Source organism: Amphiprion ocellaris, chromosome 15 (assembly GCF_022539595.1).
Source record: "Amphiprion ocellaris isolate individual 3 ecotype Okinawa chromosome 15, ASM2253959v1, whole genome shotgun sequence".
Classification (NCBI taxonomy): domain Eukaryota; kingdom Metazoa; phylum Chordata; class Actinopteri; family Pomacentridae; genus Amphiprion; species Amphiprion ocellaris.
Genome location: NC_072780.1, coordinates 33,188,924 through 33,212,999, shown reverse-complemented (window position 1 = coordinate 33,212,999; position 24,076 = coordinate 33,188,924). Strand labels below are relative to the sequence as shown.

The 24,076-nt window shown below is 40.2% G+C and overlaps 2 protein-coding genes across 5 annotated transcripts; both read right to left on the bottom strand.

Moving 5' to 3' along the window:
- Positions 1-209: 209 nt before the first annotated feature.
- On the bottom strand, positions 210-9,490 carry tekt2 (tektin 2 (testicular)). Of its 2 annotated transcripts, none has more exons than XM_023262597.3 (10): positions 9,336-9,490; positions 6,711-6,873; positions 6,515-6,640; positions 5,720-5,925; positions 5,502-5,645; positions 3,534-3,648; positions 3,351-3,458; positions 2,982-3,125; positions 2,814-2,893; positions 210-1,252 (listed from the first exon to the last, which is right to left on the bottom strand). In XM_023262597.3, exons 2-10 carry the CDS (start codon positions 6,864-6,866, stop codon positions 1,048-1,050), a joined length of 1,284 nt encoding a protein of 427 aa, XP_023118365.1. In that variant the 5' UTR covers positions 6,867-6,873; positions 9,336-9,490; the 3' UTR covers positions 210-1,047. The 2 variants fall into 2 exon arrangements, with proteins under 2 accessions (XP_023118365.1, XP_035800507.1); XM_035944614.2 differs by having other exon boundaries at positions 6,711-6,870; positions 9,336-9,482.
- Positions 9,491-10,760: 1,270 nt separating this feature from the next.
- usf2 (upstream transcription factor 2, c-fos interacting) lies at positions 10,761-23,467 on the bottom strand. 3 transcript variants are annotated; one of them, XM_055018114.1, is made up of 11 exons: positions 22,255-23,467; positions 21,718-21,761; positions 20,728-20,837; positions 20,262-20,381; positions 18,036-18,192; positions 16,317-16,404; positions 16,075-16,119; positions 14,568-14,626; positions 14,185-14,276; positions 13,471-13,599; positions 10,761-11,768 (listed from the first exon to the last, which is right to left on the bottom strand). In XM_055018114.1, exons 1-11 carry the CDS (start codon positions 22,290-22,292, stop codon positions 11,679-11,681), a joined length of 972 nt encoding a protein of 323 aa, XP_054874089.1. In that variant the 5' UTR covers positions 22,293-23,467; the 3' UTR covers positions 10,761-11,678. The 3 variants fall into 3 exon arrangements, with proteins under 3 accessions (XP_054874089.1, XP_054874090.1, XP_054874091.1); XM_055018115.1 differs by having other exon boundaries at positions 20,728-20,834; positions 22,255-23,459; XM_055018116.1 differs by lacking the exon at positions 16,075-16,119 and having other exon boundaries at positions 22,255-23,450.
- Positions 23,468-24,076: the final 609 nt, after the last annotated feature.

Genomic DNA, 24,076 nt, shown 5'->3' with positions numbered 1-24,076 from the left:
CATCATGATGCTGCCTCCACCGTGCTTAATATTATGATGCTGCCAACTCCATGCTTCACATCATGATGCTGCCACCACCATGCTTCACATCATGATGCTCCCACCACCGTGCTTCACATCATGATGCTGCCTCCACCGTGCTTAATATTATGATGCTGCCACCACCGTGCTTAATATTATGATGCTGCCACCACCGTGCTTCACATCATGATGTGCGGATGCTTCTGTAATTGCAGCCAAAGGTGCATCTACTTTATTATTTAAATTAAAAATGAAGGTATTTGGATAATTTGGCCTCACATCTGCAGATCTAACTTCTGTCCTGGAAACTCTGTGCTGCTGATTTGCTGCTCGGCTGCTTTCTCTTAAATCATTAGAGTTTATTATTCTGTGATTTACTGCAGAATTATCAGAGAAGATGTCACTCTCTTTGTAAATTTTCACCAAACATTTCTTGAAAACATCTGAGCTCATCGACTGCAGATCCTCAGTAAAAACATGTCCATCTGCAGACGTCATTTGGGATTTATAGTATTTATCATGTCAGGGACCCTGTTTGGCAGACTTTTTTTATTTTTATCTGAACCAGAGTCAAAGTTCACGTCATTAACGCTGCATTTATGCTCGGAGCGGCGTCAGTTGATCAAACAACACGACCAAGACAAACAGCTGTTAAAGGTCGATAGAAGTCATCAGCTGGCACGAACGTGAACGCTTTCACATGTGAAATTTGGGAACAACATGTGCAGAGGCCACGTTTAGCATCACCAGTAGACGTTTAATTCAGTGTAACGGCTGTTTAAATTCACACTTTACAGACAACACTTTGCTGTAAGGATTAAAGAGACACATAAGATAGATCACTCAACACAGCACAGATAAATGCAAGTTAATCATCACAGAAAGGTCCCTGAAACAGGAAAAACATGATCGATTTAGTTGGAATAATGATTAAAATTAAGGAAAGTTTTGCTGCATTTTGCGATCATGCCGACTCATTATTTCTGGGCTAAAAAGCAATGAGTCTGATCCAGAAACATGATCTTCTTACTGAGCCAGCAGCTTTAAGTTGCTTCTTCCACTTGAGTTCATGAGGGGAACCACCAGAGCCGGAGTTTTATCGGCGCTGGAGGCGGAGGCAAGTCGGTTTCGGGTGTTCAGGCTTCGCTGCTCCAGAGACAAAGCTTCTTGTTTTCTGGAAAGATCCTGCAGCATCCGGGAATGATGGAGCTTCATCTTCTGCAGAGAGCTCCTGAGAGACGAGAGAATCTAGTTTCAGACAAGTTTCTGTTCTGTCTGGTTTTCAAAACACACACTGACTATCAGATCTGTTGGCCCACACCTTGGATTTACAGAACCCATTAAAAGCACTCATCCTTTTAGACACTGAATTATGGTCAATTTAATTCGGCTTGTGATCGTATAAGTATTTACCGCTTTAAAGTGACTCAAGTGGTGCTAGAAGTCACTCAATTACAGAGAAAGTAGATTATAGAGACTAGCGAGGGAGGCCACCAAGACACATATGACTCCTCTGAAGGAGTTCCAGCTTCAGCAGCTGAGATGTTAGAGACTGTTCATCCAACAACTATACTCTGTTCTTCACCAGTCAAAACTAAATGGAGACAAAGAGAAAATTAAATACAAATTAAATCTGGACTAGAGTTCACCAGAACACGTGGAGACTCTGAAGTCACCTGGAAGAAGGTTCTTTGGTCTGAGGAGACCAGGATGGAGGTTTTTGGTCATCAGACTAGATGATATGATTGATGGACACCAAACAATGAACATCATCACAAACACGCCATCCCCACTGTAAAGCATGGTGGTGGCAGCATCATGATGTGAAGCATGGTGGTGGCAGTATCATGACGTGAAGCACGGTGGTGGCAGCATCATGATGTGAAGCACGGTGGTGGCAGCATCATGATGTGAAGCACGGTGGTGGCAGCATCATGATGTGAAGCACGGTGGTGGCAGCATCATGATGTGAAGCACGGTGGTGGCAGCATCATGACGTGAAGCATGGAGGTGGCAGCATCATGATGTGAAGCATGGTGGTGGCAGCATCATGATGTGAAGCATGGTGGTGGCAGCATCATGATGTGAAGCATGGAGGTGGCAGCATCATGATGTGAAGCACGGTGGTGGCAGTATCATGATGTGAAGCACGGTGGTGGCAGCATTATGATGTGAAGCATGGAGGTGGCAGCATCATGATGTGAAGCATGGTGGTGGCAGCATCATGATGTGAAGCATGGTGGTGGCAGCATCATGATGTGAAGCATGGAGGTGGCAGCATCATGATGTGAAGCACGGTGGTGGCAGCATCATGATGTGAAGCATGGTGGTGGCAGCATCATGACATGAAGCATGGTGGTGGCAGCATCATGATGTGAAGCATGGTGGTGGCAGCATCATGATGTGAAGCATGGAGGTGGCAGCATCATGATGTGAAGCATGGTGGTGGCAGCATCATGATGTGAAGCATGGTGGTGGCAGCATCATGATGTGAAGCATGGAGGTGGCAGCATCATGATGTGAAGCATGGAGGTGGCAGCATCATGACATGAAGCATGGTGGTGGCAGCATCATGATGTGGGGATGTTTAAATTCTTCTCAACAAAAAATGATGATGATTCAATGTTGAAAAGCAACAGATGAGGAATGCTTTTATAGACTTCACTGAATCTTTAATATCTAAACATGCTTTGATGCTGAATATGGTGTTTCAGTTTCATTTCTTTATCCAGGCAACAGAAACAGAAACACTGAGTTTGTTCCTGATCATGGTAGAACTAAAAGCGACTCACTGAGCCTCGGAGATCTTCTGCTTCAGAGCCGTGATCGTAGCTTCCAGCTGCTGGACTTCAGCCACGAGGCCCAACTGCACCTGCAACCCAACCGAAGAAGCCTTTAATAGTTTCTGTCAAATCACCACTAGCATCTTCTAAATGCTCCGTCATGGCCTTTGTACGAACTTCGTCCCTGCACAGGTCCATCCCAGGTCTGGTGGTTCTGGTCTCCAGTCTGGTGTGAGCCAGTTTCAGGTTGGCCGTCTTCACCTGCAGATCTGCATCCAAACCGCTGATATCGTTCTCCATCTCTGACATTTCATTTTCAGTCTGCAGAGAGACAGGAACAGTCAGAAAGACTTGGAGTCCACCTCTGAACTACAAACATGATACAAAAACTGGTTGGAATAAAACGTCTTCCAGCCCTGGTGTGTATCAGCTGTTGTTATAGATGAATTAAAGTTGCTCTAAAATGAGTTAAAGTTGCTCTATATCAGTTAAAGTTGCTCTACAGTAGTGTAAATGTGAGATATCAGAAGATATTGGGCGTCTTACGGTTCTTATCTGCCACTCCAGCTCGTCTCTGGCCTGCTCTTCCTGGTGATTCCGTTTACGGAGAGAAAACTCTGTAGCTCTGCGTTGAGTCTCCAACTCATTCTGCAGCTAAAAATACAAACTGTTCACTATATTTCTGCCACAAATACATCGGTCCTCTGTCTTTCTTTGCTTCAGTCCTACCTGGGCTCTGGTCAGGCTTATGTCCTCCCTCATCTGCTGGGAAACCTGCATGGCTTCATGGGCTCTGGACACGTTATACTGGCTGAACTGGAGCCACTCCTGAGGGCTGGAAGACCTGCAGCAAGAACAGCTCAGACTGTGGTTCTTCATCTCCAGTAACTTTATTCGTGATCAGAGTTCTACCTTCATACTGGGAATATTTCCAGAGTTCCAGGTCCTTGAAATCCATAGAGGTGGGTCCAGATTTATCACTTTTTAATGGACTTTTTCCATCATTTCTGAGCCTCAGAACTTCATCAATGTCAGGCAACATCTGAGTTCTGGGAAAAACTGACACTAAAATAACTAAAAAGCTGGAAAATTACCACAAAAATCAAGAAATTAACCACAAGAAGAGACCAAATTGCTACGAAAGGGAGAAAATTACCACAGAGAAATACAAAATCGACACAAAAAGACCCAAAATCACCACAAAAAAGTACCAAAATTACCACAAAAAGCACCGAAATTACGACAAAACTCAAATTCAACATAAAACATTTGCAAAGTAACCACAAAAAGAGCCAGATTTACACTGAAATGTTCAAATATGCCAGCAAAAACATGAAAAATCACCACAAAAATGATCAAATTTACCACAAAAAGGACTAAAACTACAAACAAACAGGTGAAATTGAAACAAAAATTGAAATGTCGAACAAAAAACATGGAAAATAACCACAAAAAGTATCAAAATTGCCACAAAAAGACACAAAAACACCCTAACGAGAGCCAAAAGTACTCTGAAAGGTTCAAATACGCCCAGAAAACACCCAAAATCACCACAAAAAGTAACAAAATCAACCAGCAAAATTACCACAAAACAGGTGAAATTATGGCAAAAATTCAAATTTGACATAAGAACACAGAAAATTATCCTATAAAGAGTCAAAATTACCCTGGAACATTCAAATATGGCAGCAAAAACATGGAAAATCACCAGGTGAGGTAATTTTGCAAGTTTTTTGTGCCGAATTTGAGTTTTTGTCACCATTTCACCTGTTTTATGGTAATTTTGGTACTTTTTTGTGGTGATTTTGGGTGTTTTTGCTGGCATATTTGATTTGAATCTTTCAGGGTAGTTTTGGCTCTTCTTGAGGTGATTTTGTGTCTTTGTGGTAATTTTGGCCATTTTTATGGTTATTTTCCATGTTTTTTGATCTAAATTTGAGTTTTTGTTGCAATTTCATCTGTTCTGTGGTAATTTTGGTGCTTTTTGTGGTAATTTGGTACTTTTTTGGTAATTTTGGTACTTTTTTGTGGTGATTTTGGGTGTTTTTGCTGGCATATTTGAACCTTTCAGGGTCGTTTTCAAAAGTGATGAATCTGGACCCACCTCTATGAACTTCAAGGACCTGGAACTCTGTAAACATTCCCAGTATGAAGGTAGAACTCTGATCATTGATATACTGGAGATGAAGAACCAGATGATTCTTTGGGGTAATTTTGCTTCTTGTAGTGGAGATTTTGTGTCTTTCTGTGGTTCACCTATTTCTGTGGTGATTTGGGGTCATTTTGTGGTAGTTTTGGACTTTTTGTGGTGATTTTTGGTAATGCTGCATCTTTCAGTGGAGATTTTGTGTCTTTTTGTGGTATATTTTTTCTCTTTTTGTGCTGATTTTGTGTTTCTTTGTGGTATTTTTTGTCCTTACTGGGGGGATTTGGTCTCTTTCTGTGGTTAATTCTCCAGCTTTTATAGGTATTTTATTTTCAGTTTTTGCCAGAAGATGTGTTTTTCAAATCTGGATCCACCTCTCTGGACTTCAAGGACCTGGAGACATTCACAGTATGAAGATAGAACTGTGCCTGACTTCATGAACTATAATAAATATAGTTCCGATGAGAGATCGGCTGATTCTGAGGAGGTTTCTTTGTATTTTTATGGAATAATCCAGACATTAAAGGTTTTATTTCCTGCTCCAGCGTTACCCTGACAGGATGCGAGTTGGGTTTGTCTTCAGGGAGATGTGAGGAGATTTTATGGTGAGCGACAGACAGGACATGTCGACGTCCAGAGTGTCCATCTTGTTCTGGAGGTCCGAAGTCAGCTGGTGTCGAGCTTCCTGCAGAACACTTAGAAACAAAACCCGACAGTCAGAGGCTCACGTTCAAGAAGCGAACAGAGAAGCAGTCGGTCTGAGTCTCACCACAGCTGCTCGAAGGCTTTGTCCACGTTCTGCTGCAGGACCTGCTGAACTCTTTCTATCAGCTCCACCTCCTTCTTCAGCTGCTCGTCCACCGGATCCACTACCAGCTCGAAGCCTCGCCGCCCGTCCCTCAGCGTCAGACACTCGGTGGACACATCCAGAGGAACGGCGGTGGCGGCCAGGTTCTGTTCAGTCTGCTGTTTGGACTGAACCAAGACACACCAGGACTGAAGTTAGAGCTGAGCAAGACGACCAGATAAACTCAAACAGCTGTCTCACTCTTTTAATGATGCAATCCCACCAATCTGTTACCAGCCAGAAACCAGTCTGTTACCAGCCAGAAACCAGTCAGAAACCAGTTTAGAAACCAGTTTGTAACCAGCCAGAAACCAGTCAGAAACCAGTTTAGAAACCAGTTTGTAACCAGACAGAAACTAGTCAGAAACCAGTGTGAACACCAGACACAAGCTGATTTCTCATAATAGAAGGTAATAGAATCCATTTCCAGTCTGCAGTCCCATGTAGACGTTTTTGTAAACTGAATCTCTGAAGGTGGAAAATGGTCAGAAGTCAACCAGGTAGATGTGGGAAGTTTAACCAGAAGCCTCAAAGGTTTTTTTTAACCAAACTGAGCTGCTATTGAAACGTTAAAATCATTCAATTATGGCGCCACTTGGAAATGTTTCTTTGTGTACATGTCAAACTTGATGCTACAGATAGAAGGTTAGAAATTAGAAGTTAGAAGGATCTTTAGCTATCTGTCCCACTAAAATCAGAGGTTTTCTACTGAATCACCAAAGTCAGAGCCTCCATCTCTTCGTCCACTTTCTGAGCACAGCTTTCCAACATGTCCTTCCACCGACCAACGTCCCACATCCGGTCGCTGAGCCTCCGAGACGAGTCGCTCTCATCCCAGACCGTCTGCAGACACAAACAGAGCTTTAATCAAATGTAAAGAAGGACATAAAGCCGGCTTTAGAGCGTGAAACACCTTGGAGCTGGTCTCGTTGCGCAGCGTCCTCCCATCCTGTCGGATTGCAGCAGAAACACCACGTTGGTGTTGAGCTTCGGCCGACAGCTGCTGGTTGTTGCTGCTCCACTCAGAAACGGTGTGACGGAGACCCGGCTTCATGGACAGAGAAGACATCCTGCTGCTGAAGACACATGGAGTATGTCAATCAGTGAATCCTTCATGACACCAACAGACATTCTCAGTCAAAAGTTTAGACACACCTTCTTCTTTAATGGTTTTTCTTTACTTTCATGACTATTTCCATCGTAGATTCTCACCGAAGGCATTAAAACTATGAATGGACACATCTGGAATTATGTAGTAAACAAAAAAGTGTGAAATAAGTCAAAACATGTTTTGTATTTTAGATTCTTTGATTTCTGCTTTGCACACTCTTGGTATTCTCTGGATGAGGTTCATGAGGTAGAACCTGAAATGGTTTTCACTTCACAGGTGTTCCTTGTCAAGGTTGATTTGTAGAATTTCTTCCTTCTTAATGGGGTTGGGACCATCAGAAGTCAGGTTGGTCCACAGCTTACAGCCCTGTTTGACAACTGTTAGAGTCCATATTATGGCAAGAACCAATCAGCTAAGAGAAACAACAGTCTATCATTGCTTTAAGAACTGAAGGTAGTTAGTCCGGAAAATTGGAAAAACTTTGAATGAATCCTAAGGAACTCAAGAACCTATGAAGACCCATCGAAGAACTACCCAGGAACCATCTAGGAACTACCCAGGAACCTACAAAGACTCTCAATGTATCCCCAAGTGCAGTCACAAAAAGCATCCAGCTCTATGACCAAACTGTCTCCATGAGGACCTCCCCAGGAAAGGAAGACCAAGAGTCTCCTCTGCTGCTGAGGAGAAGTTCATCCGAGTCTCCAGCCTCAGAAATATCCAGTTAACAGCAGCTCAGATTAGAGCCCAGATAAATGCCACCCTAAAATATAAAATATGTTTTGACTTATTTCACACTTTTTTGTTTCCTACATAATTCCAGATGTGTTCATTCATAGTTTTGATGCCTTCAGTGAGAATCTACAATGGAAATAGTCATGAAAAGAAAGAAAAAACATTAAATGAGAAAGTGTGTCCAAACTTCTGACTGGTAGTGTATCTAAGTAAACTTCTGTCCACGCAACAGATTAATCAAAAACTGAAAAATGTTGATGTTTTAATTTCCATTTTAACATCTGAGTGAGCCAGAAATCCTGCCAAAGTTGATGGAAGTGGATGATAAGCAAAACGTAGCAACTACACTTTAGTAAATTACTGCAACTAACTCAGTGTCCCTCATTATTCTGCATGTTTTCATGTTAGTAAAGCCATTTTCCAGCTGAATAGACTCAAATTCTGCTTTAAAATCAAAGATCCTGGGTTCAGTTTAGGGCATCCAAGCAGAAATAAAAAGAACAATTAGTGACTGAAATTTTACTCTCAAAAATCCACATTTACCAGAAATAACACACATGTAAAAGCATAGGTTTTTGGTTTTGTTTGATATTTCATTACTGTTGTAAATCTAATTTACCCACAGACAAAGTGACATTTATGATGCTTTTTTTTGTCCAACCTATGAAGATAACTTAAAAATATTAAAATAATATGACAAAAAGGCAACAAATCCTAACATAATGTGACACAGTAATTAGGAAATCTTTGGTGTTTTTGTATTAAAACTGACAAACAATTGTGAAAATGACAAATTCATGAGTAAATTCAGCTGTATTTGGGTAGTTTAATGTTTAATTTTGCTTAAGTCTGCTTAAACGTTATATAGAATAATATTAACTTCTAGTAAGTGTCTAATAAGTAAATATTATCAAATAAATGTAAAAGAAAGTCATTAAATTTATCCAAAAGTGACACTTTCACAATGCTTGTCTCGTTCAAACAATAAAAATATTAACATAACTTAATATTATCCTCCCTCATGAAACTGACTAAAATTATTGTCAAAATAGCTGCAGATTAATTTTCTGTCATATATATATATATATATATATATATATATATATATATATATATATATACATACATATATATATATATATATATGTCTTTTTTGTTTAGAAAATAAAATGAATCATTTTATCTGTCTTCTACGTCTCCGCATGTAGAATAATATTAATTTATAGCCGTAGTCCAGACATTATCTACAAGTTTCTACAATATTCAGAGCCAGAAGTGATGCAAATAAAAGAAAAATATTAAAATAACTGAATTTATTCCTCACATGTGTGAAGCTAGAACCATGAAATGTTGAAGTTTCTGCATAAAAATTTACCGAAACAATAATTCAAACGTCTGACAGGATTTTATGACAAATTATTCACGTTTTATTCAGAATAATATTAATTTCTTTCAACTATATTGTCAAACGAATGTCATGCAAAAAAAAAGAACAAAATAATCCTCTGTGTTGTAAAGTAAAACACAAAAACCTTCAGCTGAGTGAAAGTACTTCGTTCCTCTAATTTCTGGCTTCACTGAGTCCTCAAACCTCCACTTCTCGTCTTTCTCCGTGTTTATGAAACTGAAACATCGCGACAACGTCTCTAAATCTCACTTTAACGTTTTATTCTTTCATCGTTTTTTACTCACCGGCCCTCAGACGACCTGCGCGTGCTGCTTCTGTCGGGTCCCCATGGCAACAGCGAGTCGCTCCGTCTCCAGGCAACGGAGCGAAACAACTGAAACCCGGTTAATAATTAAAAACCGCCGCGTTTCCGGTTAATGCACGGAGCGTTCGTGTACTTTATCGGGTAAAACAGCAGTAAAATAAAAGTATTAATACTCAGTACTTAAGCAGAAATACTCCATTACAGTAAAACTAATGCAGTATGCTGATGGAAAGTATCGTTCCATCAGAGACAGGCAGTGACCAGTGTGAACTGGTCCCAGTACAGCAGTCTGAAGTGCAAACAGAGCAAACTGTCTGTTTGTCCAGAGATGATGTTCTGCCCATCATCAAGCAGAATCTCGAGGGTGGACTGGTGCTTGCTGGCTGAAGAGATGATTCTAATTATGAGGGATGTGATGTCCAGCATCTCTCAGGCTGTTGCTGCAGACATCGTCAGACGTTTAGTTCATGACATTCCTGAGCTCAGAGCAGCAGCAGCGGATGGCAGACAGAACTTTGAGGTTTCTCTGGGAGACTCCATCTCTGTCAGTGTTGCAGAGTATTTCCCATCCCAGAGTACAAACAGCAGAGCATGAAGCAGATGACAGAACTTGTTGATATGGAGGTTTCACAGCAGGTGAAGTCTGCTGTGTCTCTGGACATCAGCAGTTCTGCTCTACTGTCCACCAGCCACTTATATCAGCAGCTCCAAGTCCAGCATTTTTTTGGTGAATGTTCTTAAAGAAAATATTAGAAGTTTTACTGATATACATTTAATCACTTTAGATGTTTTTAGGATTTTTTTGGAAGATTTTTACTCATTTTTTGAAAATATTTATAAGAATTTTCTTGCCAAATTTGGGGGATTTTTAAAATAAAACTTTTAAGGGAAACTTTTAAGGAATTATTGGAATTTTCTTCCTGAAGGTTTTACAAATTTTCAGAAATTTGGTGAATTTTTGGATTTTTTTCAGACAAGGGAACAATATGTTTTGGTGCCTGTAAATGAAGACAGCAGGAGGGTTAAAACATCCCAAATTAGGAGGTTACATGAAAGCAAAAATCTATTTTTGAGTGAAAGACTTTTTTTTTTTTTTTTAAAGCATATCTGGCTTATTTTAAGACACCTAAACTTGACAATCCTGGTAAAATAGAGCTTAAAATAAGTTTTCCCAGCTAATTTTAAGATCTCAAGATTCTAAATATCATATCTTATTTCGAGAAATTACATTTTTCACTTGTTCTACTGGCAGATTTTTTCACTTATTTCAAGGTAGAAGTTCCTTGAAATAAGTTTTATTTTCTTGTTTTGAGAGGAGCATTTTTTTCCAGTGCAATTCTGAACCACGGGTTTGACTTGACGTCCAGAGACGAGCTGAAAAGCAGAAAGTACTCCAACGCTGTGGTACAAACACTTCAGTTTTATTGTAGTATCAGCATTAGTCATGCCAGTGGTTATATTTCATGCTGTGGTGACTTTCAGTGTAGACAAAAGCTGGTTAGTTCTAACTATCATCACTCGCCTCCTCTCGGCGCATTCCGACCACAAGGCTGCTGAAGAAAACGCTTCGGTGTTCGAGAATATCGCCACGAATGGAGCAGAAGCCACCTCATGTCCGTTACCTGCGGCAGGACCTCACCTGGCGAACCTCAGATAGGGTTTAATGCCCGACAGAAATGATTCACCAGAGGAAAATAATCTCAGTTTGAGTTTTTTTTTTCTGTACAGTGCATCTACTGGGGCCACGAACGCAACCTGGACTCTCTGCAGAGGGACTTGATGAACTGGGAGCAGCTTCACCAGCGCACCTTCCTGTTTACCTGAGCTGTGTCAACACCTGGACTCTCCTCCAAATAAAACCTCCATCGAAGCCGAGCCGCTCTGACTAGTCCCATAGTTTTCCCGGTGCTTTGGAGTGTCAGTGTTACGAGGCAGGAAGTGAAAACCGACCGTAAAAGCATCATGAGACTGTTTGTTCGTCGCCGTGGAAACGGTAAACGCAGCTTTTCTTGGTTGTCTCTCTGTGCACACATTCCTTAAAGACTAATAAATTAAAACAACGAACAAAAAAAAACAGGAACTTCTCATCCTCAATGTCACATTTAGTAGTTTCAAACACAGCAAATGTCAACAGAGAAACAAACAAAAAAAGGAAGGAGTGACGATAAAAAGGTGAAGCAGTGAAATCATCTGTGGCAGGTTTATAATTTAACATAAAAACAGACGTCGGCCTGCAGTCTGTGTTTATTCGTGGTCCGATTTCAGATGCGAATAGTCTCTGGTTGTGGCTGCTGCTTGGAGGGTGTTGGTGTTCCGTCCTCCGTCACTGCGGCGTCGCATCTCCGTTCACCTCGACGCCGTGCTGCTGTAGCTGAGCTCGAAGCAGCGCGTTGTCGTTCTTCAGTTCCTCGATCTGGGAAAACACAAAAACACAAATTATTAATCAAGTAAAAGACGAGAAAGTAGTTTGATTTGTGAAGCCCTTGAACCCTAGAATACACCAGTGGGTTCAAAAATCATGTTCATTTAAAAACACTCATCCTGCAGACACCTTATTTTTCTTACGTGTAATATGCATGAGCCATTGGATACCTTGAATTCCCCCAATAGGATTAATAAAGTCTCCAGTTACACCATTTATCAGAGCCAGAAACTATAAAAAACGTACGACTCATCGGAAAAGTGAACCAAATTTTTTCATTAAAATCACTTTATTTTACGTGCTTTGTTTAAAACTTCAATAAAAATAAAGCCTTTACAGAAACTGGAGACTGTAAAAAAATATAAAAATTCTAAAAATCAGTGACTCAGCTGCAAGTAACAGTCACGGAACAAAAATTCAGGGAGTTTTCATCTGAACTGCAGGATGTGTTTCCACATTGTAGGTATTAGATAAGCATGGAAACAAATTAAGTATGAATGAAGTAAAATATCTGTAGTATGTAGAGACAACATCAACACTGAAAACACATGCAGACACTTGGAAAAATGTGGTACATGTTGACTACAGGTTTTGAATTTTTTTTCAAAATAAATAAAGAAATTCCACTTTAACCTGTTCCTTTGTATTCATTTATGCCATTCTAACTGTGTCAGCACAGAAGACCTTTCAGACATGGTTGTTCTGTTTCTATCAACGTCCCAACACACCATCCCCACTGTAAAGCATGGTGGTGGCAGCATCATGATGTGAAGCATGGTGGTGGCAGCATCATGATGTGAAGCATGGTGGTGGCAGCATCATGACGTGAAGCACAGTGGTGGCAGCATCATGATGTGAAGCATGGTGGTGACATCATCATGATGTGAAGCACGGTGGTGGTAGCATCATGATGTGAAGCACGGTGGTGGTAGCATCATGATGTGAAGCATGGTGGTGACATCATCATGATGTGAAGCATGGTGGTGGCAGCATCATGATGTGAAGCATGGTGGTGGTAGCATCATGATGTGAAGCATGGTGGTGGCAGCATCATGATGTGAAGCACGGTGGTGGTAGCATCATGATGTGAAGCATGGTGGTGACATCATCATGATGTGAAGCACGGTGGTGGTAGCATCATGATGTGAAGCATGGTGGTGACATCATCATGATGTGAAGCATGGTGGTGGCAGCATCATGATGTGAAGCATGGTGGTGGTAGCATCATGATGTGAAGCACGGTGGTGGCAGCATCATGATGTGAAGCATGGTGGTGGCAGCATCATCATGTGAAGCATGGTGGTGGCAGCATCATGATGTGAAGCACGGTGGTGGCAGCATCATGATGTGAAGCATGGTGGTGGCAGCATCATGATGTGAAGCACGGTGGTGGCAGCATCATGATGTGAAGCATGGTGGTGGCAGCATCATGATGTGAAGCACGGTGGTGGCAGCATCATGATGTGAAGCATGGTGGTGGTAGCATCATGATGTGAAGCATGGAGGTGGCAGCATCATGATGTGAAGCATGGAGGTGGCAGCATCATGATGTGAAGCACGGTGGTGGCAGCATCATGATGTGAAGCACTTACTTACTTCCAGTGAATGCAGTACTTGGGTTAATATTGCCATATAAACTGAATTTTGAAACCAGCTTGAGCAGCGTTTCAAGCCCATGGAGAAGCAGGTCTACCTGTTGTCTCAGCAGCTCGTTGTCCATCTCCACTCGCTCCACCTCTTTGTAACTCTCCTGCAGTCGCTGGTTGCTCTGACGGAGCTCCCGGATGTAATCACAGGCTTTGGACAGGATGCCTCCTTTACTCTGGAACAGGACGGATGTTGACATGTCTTCAAAACCTTTAAAACCTTCTCCAAACTTTCCTGCAGTGACTAACGGCTTCCATTAATGCTTGTTTACACATCAGATAACCTCAAGAAACGTCCTGCCTAAAGCTAAAACAGGTCAAAGAGATGGCCTTTCAATCTGACTCAGCCATAATAAACCTACAGGATGTACAGAAAATGTAGTAATTCTAGTACAAAACGTAGAAAAAGTACGACTACAAGTAAAAGTCATGCATTCAAATTTATGTAAAAACATTAGCAATACAAATGTGCTGAAAAAAAAAACAAAAGCAGAATGGCCACTAATGTATATTCTGTTACTAGATTATAATTATAGTTCATCACCATAATACTGGAGCCGTTAAAGGTTCTTTATATAGTGTATTTGCTGGTTAGCTTGTGAATGTCCAACTTATTAATCTAAATATTATGTCATAATTTATTCGTTGATTATATTTTACTGTCGAACTAAAGTTAGTTGAGAAAAAAGTGCGTTATTTGCATCTGAATTGTAGCGTATTAGAAGGAAAAATAGCAGAAAATGGATTTCGGATTCGCTCACCGCTCCGGTTCGACTGTCCACGCTGCAGTCGGGGATGATCTTCGACAGCGTGACGATCCAGTTATTGATCTTGTCTCTTCTTCTTCGCTCCACTGCAAAGACGGAAAAACACCCAGTTTTAAAGCTGCGATTTACACATCTAAAGTTAAGATTAACAAACCTTTCTGGCAAACATTTCTATGTACCAGCAATAATTAACTCCAACTATCACCTGCATTAAAGGAGCTAACTGAGATTTAAAGCCAAACTAGCGCATCTGTGGTTAAACTATGCTTCTGTGATGATTTCTTTAACAGTCAGGGGTCAACAAGGTGAAAAAGAAACAGTTAAATACTAGGTCAAATGTCCTGCAGCCTCCATGTTTTCAGAAACTTCTATCTAACCTTCGTTGTGTTGCGCTCGTCGCCTCTCGTCTCGAGGAGCTCGTGGACCTTCCACCTTCCTGTAAAGACACAAAGAAAAACAACCGTCTGACACTAAAACTCCACATCAGGTCAGAATAATCTGATTATTAAGCACTACACTAGAAGAAACAGAAACTACTGGTGTCACAGAAGGAATAGAAACAAGGATCCTTTTGGTTTATTATTTTCAACTCTTATGAGCCGGCAAGGACCTCTAGAAATCAACCTGTTCATCTGGTCTGTTGGCAATTCTAGAAAAAGAGCCTTTAGGGATAATGAAGAGTCACTTTGTGCGTGAGTTTCTTATTTTCAAGGAGAATTCAGTCACATTTCATCCTGTTGTTTTTCCATTAATACGGCTCTGAGGGCCTTGCTAAGTTTGGACATTCTGATTCAGGGAGTTTAGAAGAGGTTAATTACAACGAGGTTATCAAAAACACAAATTCGCTGCCTGGAATCAACATTCTGCTAACTGCATTACAGATCTATATCCATGGAAACCTCATGTCATAGACACTCGGCCTGGTCAATGTTTTACATCCTGTAGACTCATGAACTCAGATGCTAGCCAGTTCCAATGACGCCTTCAAATCTTTGGCTGCCACTTATGGTTGTTTCTTTAAATCATTGATGAGTCTTCGTTGACTGGATGCCCACTTATTGGTAGAGTAGCCACAGTCCCAAAGTGTCTCCATCTGTAGACAGTTTCTAACTGTAGACGGGTGAATTTCTAAAGTATTTGAAATCTTCTTGTAACCCTTTCTAGCTTTATGTAAATCAACAATTATTGACAATACATCCTCTGAAAGCTGTTTTTGGCGAGGAATGGCTCACATCAGCGTATTTTTCTTGTGCAGAACAAATTCAAAAAGTGTTTTTTATCCACCAAAGTAGCTCCAGTCCACACCTCCAAACTCATTTTCTTATCAAGACTCCAGGTACGCTAACACCTGACTCCAATTAGCTTTTTTAGATCATTAACTCAAGGGTTCACGTAGATTTTCCACCAGAACTACAAGGTTTTTATGATTGTTCTCAATAAAGACATGAAAGATCCAAATTTCTTTTGTGTTATTATTTTAGGCGCATTATATTTGTGACATTTTGTGACAAATTAATGCAGAAAACCATGAAATTCAAAATAGGTCACACACCTTTTCTTGCCACTGTATGTAATGGAAACAGCTTAAAATGTGCTAAAGAATAAAAATAATATTAATATTAATTCTAAAGCAGTTGCTCCAGTTTTCCCAGAATCTCTACAGAAGAGCCAAGAAATTAGCGACCAACAAAATATATCCCATAAATCAGAAAAGTGGATGAAATGAAGCAGAATTCTCCTTTAAAAGACGCTGCATGTGAACAAAACCTGCCACTGGTTTAGTAAATCACCAAACTGGGACTTTACTGAGACTCTATTATGGGATGTTGAGGGTTTGGGGATTGGGGTGGGGTGGGGGGGTTCGTATGTGAAAGATCTTCTCACCAGTTTGAGCTGCCCTGCTGCAACATCTCGCTTTCACCGAGGTCTCTGGGGACGGCAGGTAAGTAGGACAGAGCGTGGAGGTTTAAATGACGGATTTAGTTTTTGTACACATGACAATCATCCAGAGGAGGAGGAGGAGGAGGAGGAGGAGATGTGGAGGTCGGTCAACATGTGAGGAGGAACTTCTGGTGGTTTAGTGACTTCAGGGAGGAAGTTGTGGGTAAATGTTGAGTTTTACTTACGTGGTGTAGGTGTGTGTTCGAGGAGCGATGGTCCGAGGGGTGGTGGTCTGCAGCACCTCGGGGGGGCTCATCATCACATAGAACTGACCTGCATTCAACAGGACAGAAGACCAATTGATTGGTAGATTATTATTGATCCTCAGCAGGAAGTCACAGCAGCTAGAATCACAGCTACAGTTATGCTGAACATGAAACATTTAGACTCAAAACCTTCAGCAGTAACGTCAGTAAATAAACAAAATTACAGTGTGTAAAAATGTGAAAATACATAATATATAAAAATATATGCTGTAAAATATACAGTGTGCAAAGCTGTAAAAATTACTTTCTAATAACATACGCAGGGTAAAATGTACAGTGCTTGAAAATGCAAAAAAAAAAAAGTGCAAAATTGGAGAAAAAACTAATTAAGGAAAAAATATAGTGTAAAAAAAAAAATCAGTGTGCAAAAATCTAAAAAATATTTGATAAAAAAAACATACAGGGTAAAGATATACAGTGTTTGAAAATGTAAAAAAGTTTAAAAAAATATAGACTGGGCAAATTTGTAGAAAAAATGCAATATAGTGTAAAAAATTCAGTGTGTAAAAATGTGAAAATATTTTTGTAAAAAATACATCCTGTAAAAATATGCAGTACTTGAAAATGTGAAAAAAAAATCAAATGTGGATAATTGGAGAAAAAATGTAATGAAAAAAATATGTAAAAAATGCAGTGTGAAAAATGTGAAAATACGTAATAAAAATAAAAAAATTATAATGTATAATATTTAAAAAATATATACAGGGTAAAAATATGCAGTACTTGAAAATGTCAAAAAAAATTTGCAACTATATATTGGGCAAATGTGTCAAAAAATATGTAATGAGAAAATATACTGTAAAAATATACAGTGTGCAAAACTGTAAAAATACTTTATAAAAAAATATACAGTACTTGAAAATGTAAAAAAAAAAGAAAAGCAAGTAAAAAATATATACTGGGCAAATTTGTGGAAAAAAACACGGAATGAAAAAATATAGTGTAAAAAATTCAGTGTGCAAAATTGTAGAAAATATGTAATAAAAATAAATTAAATAATTAAATATAATGTAAATTTGAACAAAAAAGTAATGTAAAAATAGTGTGCCAAAAATTCAGACTGGAAAAATATGAAAATATGCAATATAAAAAAAATATACATTATGCAAAACTGTAAAATATACAGTATTTGAAAATGTAAATCAAAAAAAGTAAATTAAAATTTATATAGTGGGCAAAATTGTAGAAAAAAATATGAAATGAAAAAAATCTGTGTGCAAATTTGTAGAAAACATGTAATTAAAATAAAAATATAGTGTAAATATGTAAGAAAAAATAATGTAAAAAATATAGTGTGCAAAACATTAAAAAAACAATATCTAATGTAAAATCTCATGTAAAGGGAAAATTACTGTATTTTTATTCAATTGTTTTATGATTTTTTTTGACAGTTTTTACAATGCAGTTATTCACAATACAAAAATTTAATATTTTAACTGGTATGCACATAAATAATACTGTAGACAGACAGAATAAGTTACTGATCCCCTAGAGGAAATCATAGCGTTGCAACAGCAGTTTACACATCACTAGGTCATAAACGTAAAATATGGCCACAGTAAATAACTCTGAGAATACTTTAAAAATAAACACACGTGCATGAAAACTATTGTGTGGCTTTAATGTTGTGTTTCTCACCTCCTGCCTGTGTGATGCTCGGGTCGGCCTGAACCGATACGGCCGTCGCTGTTCCATCGCTGACGGTGGCGGCGGGAAAATAAGCGAATCGTGTTTCTCCTCCGACTGTTTCTCCTCCAGGACTCCCTCCGTTACTGAAAGGGTTCTGGATGACGGCCTACAAATGGAGGCATTATCGGAAATAACGTGAACAAATCCACACGATACATGGTCTGAAAATATGAATACATTAGAGAATCGATCTGCCACAGAGTGAATCGTGTCTCTAGATGATCCTAGTTTCTTCTTCCATCGTCTCTAACAGTTCTGACCAACCACCTCCCAACATGCTGATATGAGCCTTAAAAAGTTCCTCTGGTGAATTACCAGAAACCAGACACACATCCAGGGAACCAATGATTGTTTCTAGGACCAGGATACATCCCATAATACTGATGAACAGAGATGGTTACAAAGAAAATTATCAATAAACAGTTTCTGTCATTTTGTCTCTGTTTTGGGTCATTTTATTTTCTCGTTTTTGTTGTTTTACATCTTTCATTGGCTCATTTTTGTCATTTTAGGTCTAGTTTGTCTAATTTTGTGTCTCTTTTTGGTCTTGTTTCATGTTTGTCTCATTTTTTTGTCATTTTGTGCCTTGTTTGTGTCACTTGTGTCTCATTTTTTTGTCATTCTATGTCATGTTTATATTGTTTTTTTGTTTATTTTCTCACGTGTTGTTTGTCTCAAGCTGCGTGTCCACTAGATGCTATTTTCCCGCACGGCAACGCACCGCATCGGAAAATCTCACGGCCTGCGGGCGGTCAGTAGCGGACCACAACATGGTCACATGACAGCGCTGGACCAACAGCAGACCACAACATGGTCACATGACAGCGCTGGACCAACAGCAGACCACAACATGGTCACATGACAGCGCTGGACCAACAGCAGACCACAACATGGTCACATGACAGCGCTGGACCAACAGCAGACCACAATATGGTCACATGACAGCGCTGAGCAACAGCAGACCACAACATGGTCACATGACAGCGCTGGACCAACAGCAGACCACAACATGGTCACATGACAGCGCTGGACCAACAGCAGACCACAACATGGTCACATGACAGCGCTGGACCAACAGCAGACCACAATATGGTCACATGACAGCGCTGAGCAACAGCAGACCACAACATGGTCACATGACTGAGCTTTCAGCTGGACAGTCCTGCAGACAAGTCGGATAAACACAGCGGCTTAGCTGCAAACTTTCCCTTTTATTTCAAAAAACACATCAGTGAAAAGTATTTCTGAAAGCATTTGAGGCGAGAAATAATCTGCAGCAGCTAAATCTGTCCTCGTTTTATGTCACCGACGCATAGTTTAGAAGTTTGAGGATAGTTTCACGATGTGTGGAATCTCCACACCCGCATCCAATTTGCATAAAATAGAAGTCAGTCTACTTTATGCAAATGAGCTGCAGCCCTCTCCAGGTAAACACACCTGATCACAGCTGGAAACACATCACATGTTGCATGCTGGTCCGGTTGTGGTATTTGAATGTTTCACAGTAATTTTGCCTCTTTTTCGGGTAATTTTGCAAGTTTTTTGTGCCAAATTAGAGTTTTTGTCACACTTTCAACTGTTTTGTGATAATTTTGGTACTTTTTGTAATAATCTCGGATGTTTTTCTTGGCATATTTGAACCTTTCAGGGTAGTTTTAGCTCTTTTTGGAGTGATTGTGTCTTTTTGTGGTAATTTTCCAGCTTTTTAAGTGTCAGTTTTTCCCAGAACTCAGATGTGTTTTTCCTCCTAAATGTCATGGTTCTATCTGCTGGACTGATGAAGTTCTGAGGCTCAGAAATGATGGAAAAAGTCCATTAAAAAGTGATAAATCTGGAGCCACCTCTATGGACTTCAAGGACCTGGAACTGTGGAAATATTCCCAGTATGAAGATAGAACTCTGATCATTGATAGAGTTACTGGACATGAAGAACCGAATGTTCTGAGGAGGTTCTGGGGAGAACTGATTGATCTTTCAGGGAATTAATCTTGTTTGATTTCTGTATATTTTCTCTTGTTCCTCCAACAATCAACACCTTCATTTCAGCCCATTTGGACTTTCCTGTAGACTTTTTTGCATCATGGAGGTTAAACTACAGATAAACCACACATTTAGTCGTCTGGTCTCACGTCGATTAACTGGAATCGGCTCCAGAAAGGTTCACCTGCGACTCACTTGAGCGACGGCCTGAGGAGCTCCGGCGAAGGCGGCGGTGGAGACGACGCTGACGGCTCCACTTCCATCAGCTGCAGCTTCTAAGTGGTCGTCTGTTACCTGAACCACCCGGTAGGTCACCTGGAGACGGCAGTAAACACCTGAGATCACCTTCAGGCTACAAACACCTCAGATGGACACTTTATACTGGATTAGACCAAAGCTTTAAGGAAAAACTGCTTTATTAGTTTTACTGAGCTGCTCTGCATCAGAACCTCAGTATCAGCTGGAGTCTGTTATCCTGACAAACACAGTGGCTCAAGTGTGGTGTTGTGTTGCTGTGATGTTGTTGTGACATTGTGATGTTGTGACGTGTTGTGATGTGGTGACGTTGTGACGTGTTTTGTTGCTGTGACGTTGCTGTGATATTGTATGACATTGTGTGTTGCGTTGTGTGTCTGTGTTCAGGTGAAGTGTCCAGACTCACCTGTCCTCCACTGTTCTCTGTCCTGAACTGATACTGAACATTGTGTTCAGCGAACGCAGCCTGAGGAACTCCAGTGATGGTGACTGCAGTCGCCTCGTCGCTCCCCTCTGCTGGAACACAAAGTTTGTTTACAACAACAACGAAAAAACAACAGGGGTGTCCAACATGAGGCCCGTGGGCCAACAGCGGTCCTCCAGAGGGTCCAATCCGGCCCTCAAAGAGTAAAAATTCCAGAGAAGACATTAACTGCAGATTGTAAATTAGTAAAACTGTAAATTTAAAATAATTTCTAGACCATGACAAGTTGTTTGGATCAGAAAGTAAAATACTAGATTGTTCTTTGTCTTTTGTCGTTTTGTGTCTCATTTTTGTAATATTTTGCTTTTTTTGTCGTTTTGTCTTTTTTTGTCATTTGTCTCGTGTTTTTGTCATTTTGTTTCTTGTTTTGTTTCCGTTTTGTCTCATTTTTGTTGTTTATTTTTAAGTCGTTTTGTTTCTCGCTTTTGTAATTTTTTGTCGTTTGTCCATTTTTTTATGTTTGTAACTTTTTTCTCTTTTTTGTTTTGCTTCGTGTCGTTTGTCTCATGTTTTTGTCATTTTGTGGGTTTTTTTGTCTCGCTTTTGCTGTTTGTGTATTTTTTGGTCACTTTGTAACTTTTTGTCTAATTTTTAGTTTTATTTTGTGTTGTTTCTCATTTATTGTTGTTTTGCTTCTCATTTTTGTCGTTTGTACATTTTTTGGTCACCTTGTAATTTTTCTGTCTACTTTTTTGTTGTTTTGTTTGTCATATTTTGTCTTGTTTTTGTTTTTTGTCTCTTTTGTCAGATTTTTGTCCTTTGCCCATATTTTTGTCGTTTTCTTCTAGTTTTTGCAATTTTTTCAGACATGCAGTAAACACACATGTTGTTTCTGTGTGTGTAGTTCCTATAGTTTCAGTTTATAGAGTTGTGTTGTGGTTCCGGCGGACTGTTTGTGGTGTGAAGTCGAACCTTCCTGCAGCTGCACCACCTCCTCTGCTTCCTGTTTGTCGTGACTGAAACACAAAGAGAGAAAAAAAACAGCAGCAGTGAGTCAGTTTGAAACCAAAGACAGAAAAACACACATTTTAATTTACAGAGTTAAAGATGATTTATGAGGAATGAGCTGCAGGAGCAGAGCGCCCCCAGCAGGCCGCAGCAGGAAGCAACACAAACACAGCAGAAAAAACTAGTTTCCTGCAGCTTCCAGCAGAAAAAACGACAACATGAGAGGATTGAAAGTGGTTCAGTTTGACCTGAGGAACTCCAGCTGGAGCTTCCTGAGCTCTGAGAGGTTTTCTTTGTTTTAATTCTGAAGCAGCAGCGCAGATATTTAGATGATTCACTAAAAACGGAATAAACTGCTGCTGCGCGTTTGGTTTCGTGTTTGGAGAAAATGTGCACAGATTTGCAGCATCTCCTCTAAAACACGTCCAAAGTGTTGCCGGGCTGGTTCGGGGCCTGCAGGGGGCCGCGGCGGGGCAGGAAGCGGCCGGCTGCGGGTCTCACCTGGCCGAGCTGTCCAGACTCTGCTCCAGCATCTCCATGGAGCCGCCGGTGGAGCAAAAAAAAAAAAAAACTTTCAACGACACTGATTCACGGAGATGGAAGCGCTGATCACGGGGACAAACACACGGGTCATGTGAGGAAGACAGTCCAGGACACGTGAGGCAGCGGCCGGGCGAGCAGCTAAAATGGAGGCCGCTGCGGAGGAGCGCAGCAAACAACGAGGACGGATCCGGTTTTACGCAGCGTCACGGCGGCGGCGTCGCGGCTCCGGGTCCGGGTCGAGCACCGGCACCGAGACTGGGGGTAACGGCTGGAGGCTCGGATGGAGGAAGGGTTCCCGTGTGGAGGATCTAGCGGGTTTCCTTTTGTCCCCTCTGTCCTGGATTTGTTGCTCTGCGGCGCACAGCTGCAGTTTGTCCGCGCAAAGCTGCAGCTGCGACATGCGCCCGATAAGACATGGAGTGGATCAGTTAGAGCGCTTTAGGAGAGGACAAAAAGCGCGTTTTCTGCCCTAAAAGCTTCCGTGTTTCTGTGAGATTTCATTTCTTGTCATGTTGCCTCCACGTGACTCCCAGTCTGCTCAGTTTGGAGCTTAATAGTGGGATTCCTGCGTCTTTTCGCCGTTTATTTCTACATTTTTCTGCTCTACGCGCGGATTATTTCCTTTATTCTGTGTTTCTGCGGTGTCGTGTGTTTTTCCTGACTTTGTTCTTGGACTCAGAGCTCCTCTGATCCAATCATCCGCCGACTCTCAGCTTCTCAGCCCCACTTTTTTCAGGTTCTGTGCCCAGGTGACCGCAGAGATCCAATACGGGTTTTCCCTCAAACCACATGACAGCAGTGGCTCGTCGCGGCTCGGCTCGGCTCGGCTCCGGGTTTAGACTCTCCTGACCCTCATAGGTCAGACTCTGGTAGAGGACCCGGACTGCTCCGGTCCAACCCGCAGGACCGGAGCTTGTTTCTGGATCGGTTCGGTCCGGATCCGCCGCTGGGAGGAACCGAGAGATCAGAGAGAAACCGGAAGTAGCTGATCTAAAAACACCAATAAATCCAGTTAATAAATAATAAAAACAACATCTGCAGTCTTCACAAGATAAACTATAATGTATATGAACTAGAACGTATTTAAGTACTGCAGTACAGATACTCAGCGGATTATAATTATTATTATACTGTTTTATATGGAAATATTAAATGAACAAGTCATTATTCAAACACTTTTTTTCACATTAAATGTTTTTCCCCTCTATATTTTTTAAATGTTGCTTTCTTTTACATCCAAACACTTCAACTGAACTAATCTTAAACATTTCTTGTCACACAATATTTTTAAAGCGTTTTTTACTATATGTTTTTATTGAAATTTTTTCTACACTGAAATATTTTTTTTGTGCATTTCATGTTTTTTCATTACATGTTTTTATCTATCTATCTATCTATCTATCTATCTATCTATCTATCTATCTATCTATCTATCTATCATCTATCTATCTATCTATCTATCTATCTATCTATCTATCTATCTATCTATCTATCTATCTATCTATCTATCTACATAATCTTTTATTGAATATTTTTTAACTTTTATATATTATATATTATTTTTTATTTTGTGTTTTTTTAAACAATATATATACTGTAGATTTTTATTATTTATTTATTTTCCAATTTTACAGACTATATTATTTTCCTTACATGCATTTTGTTGCATGTCATGCACCGTAGATTTTTATTATTAATTGTTTTTACGCTGTATTTTTTAGATTGCATTTTAAAAAACATTTTTACAGACTACATATATTTTTCAGTAGTTGTATTTTTT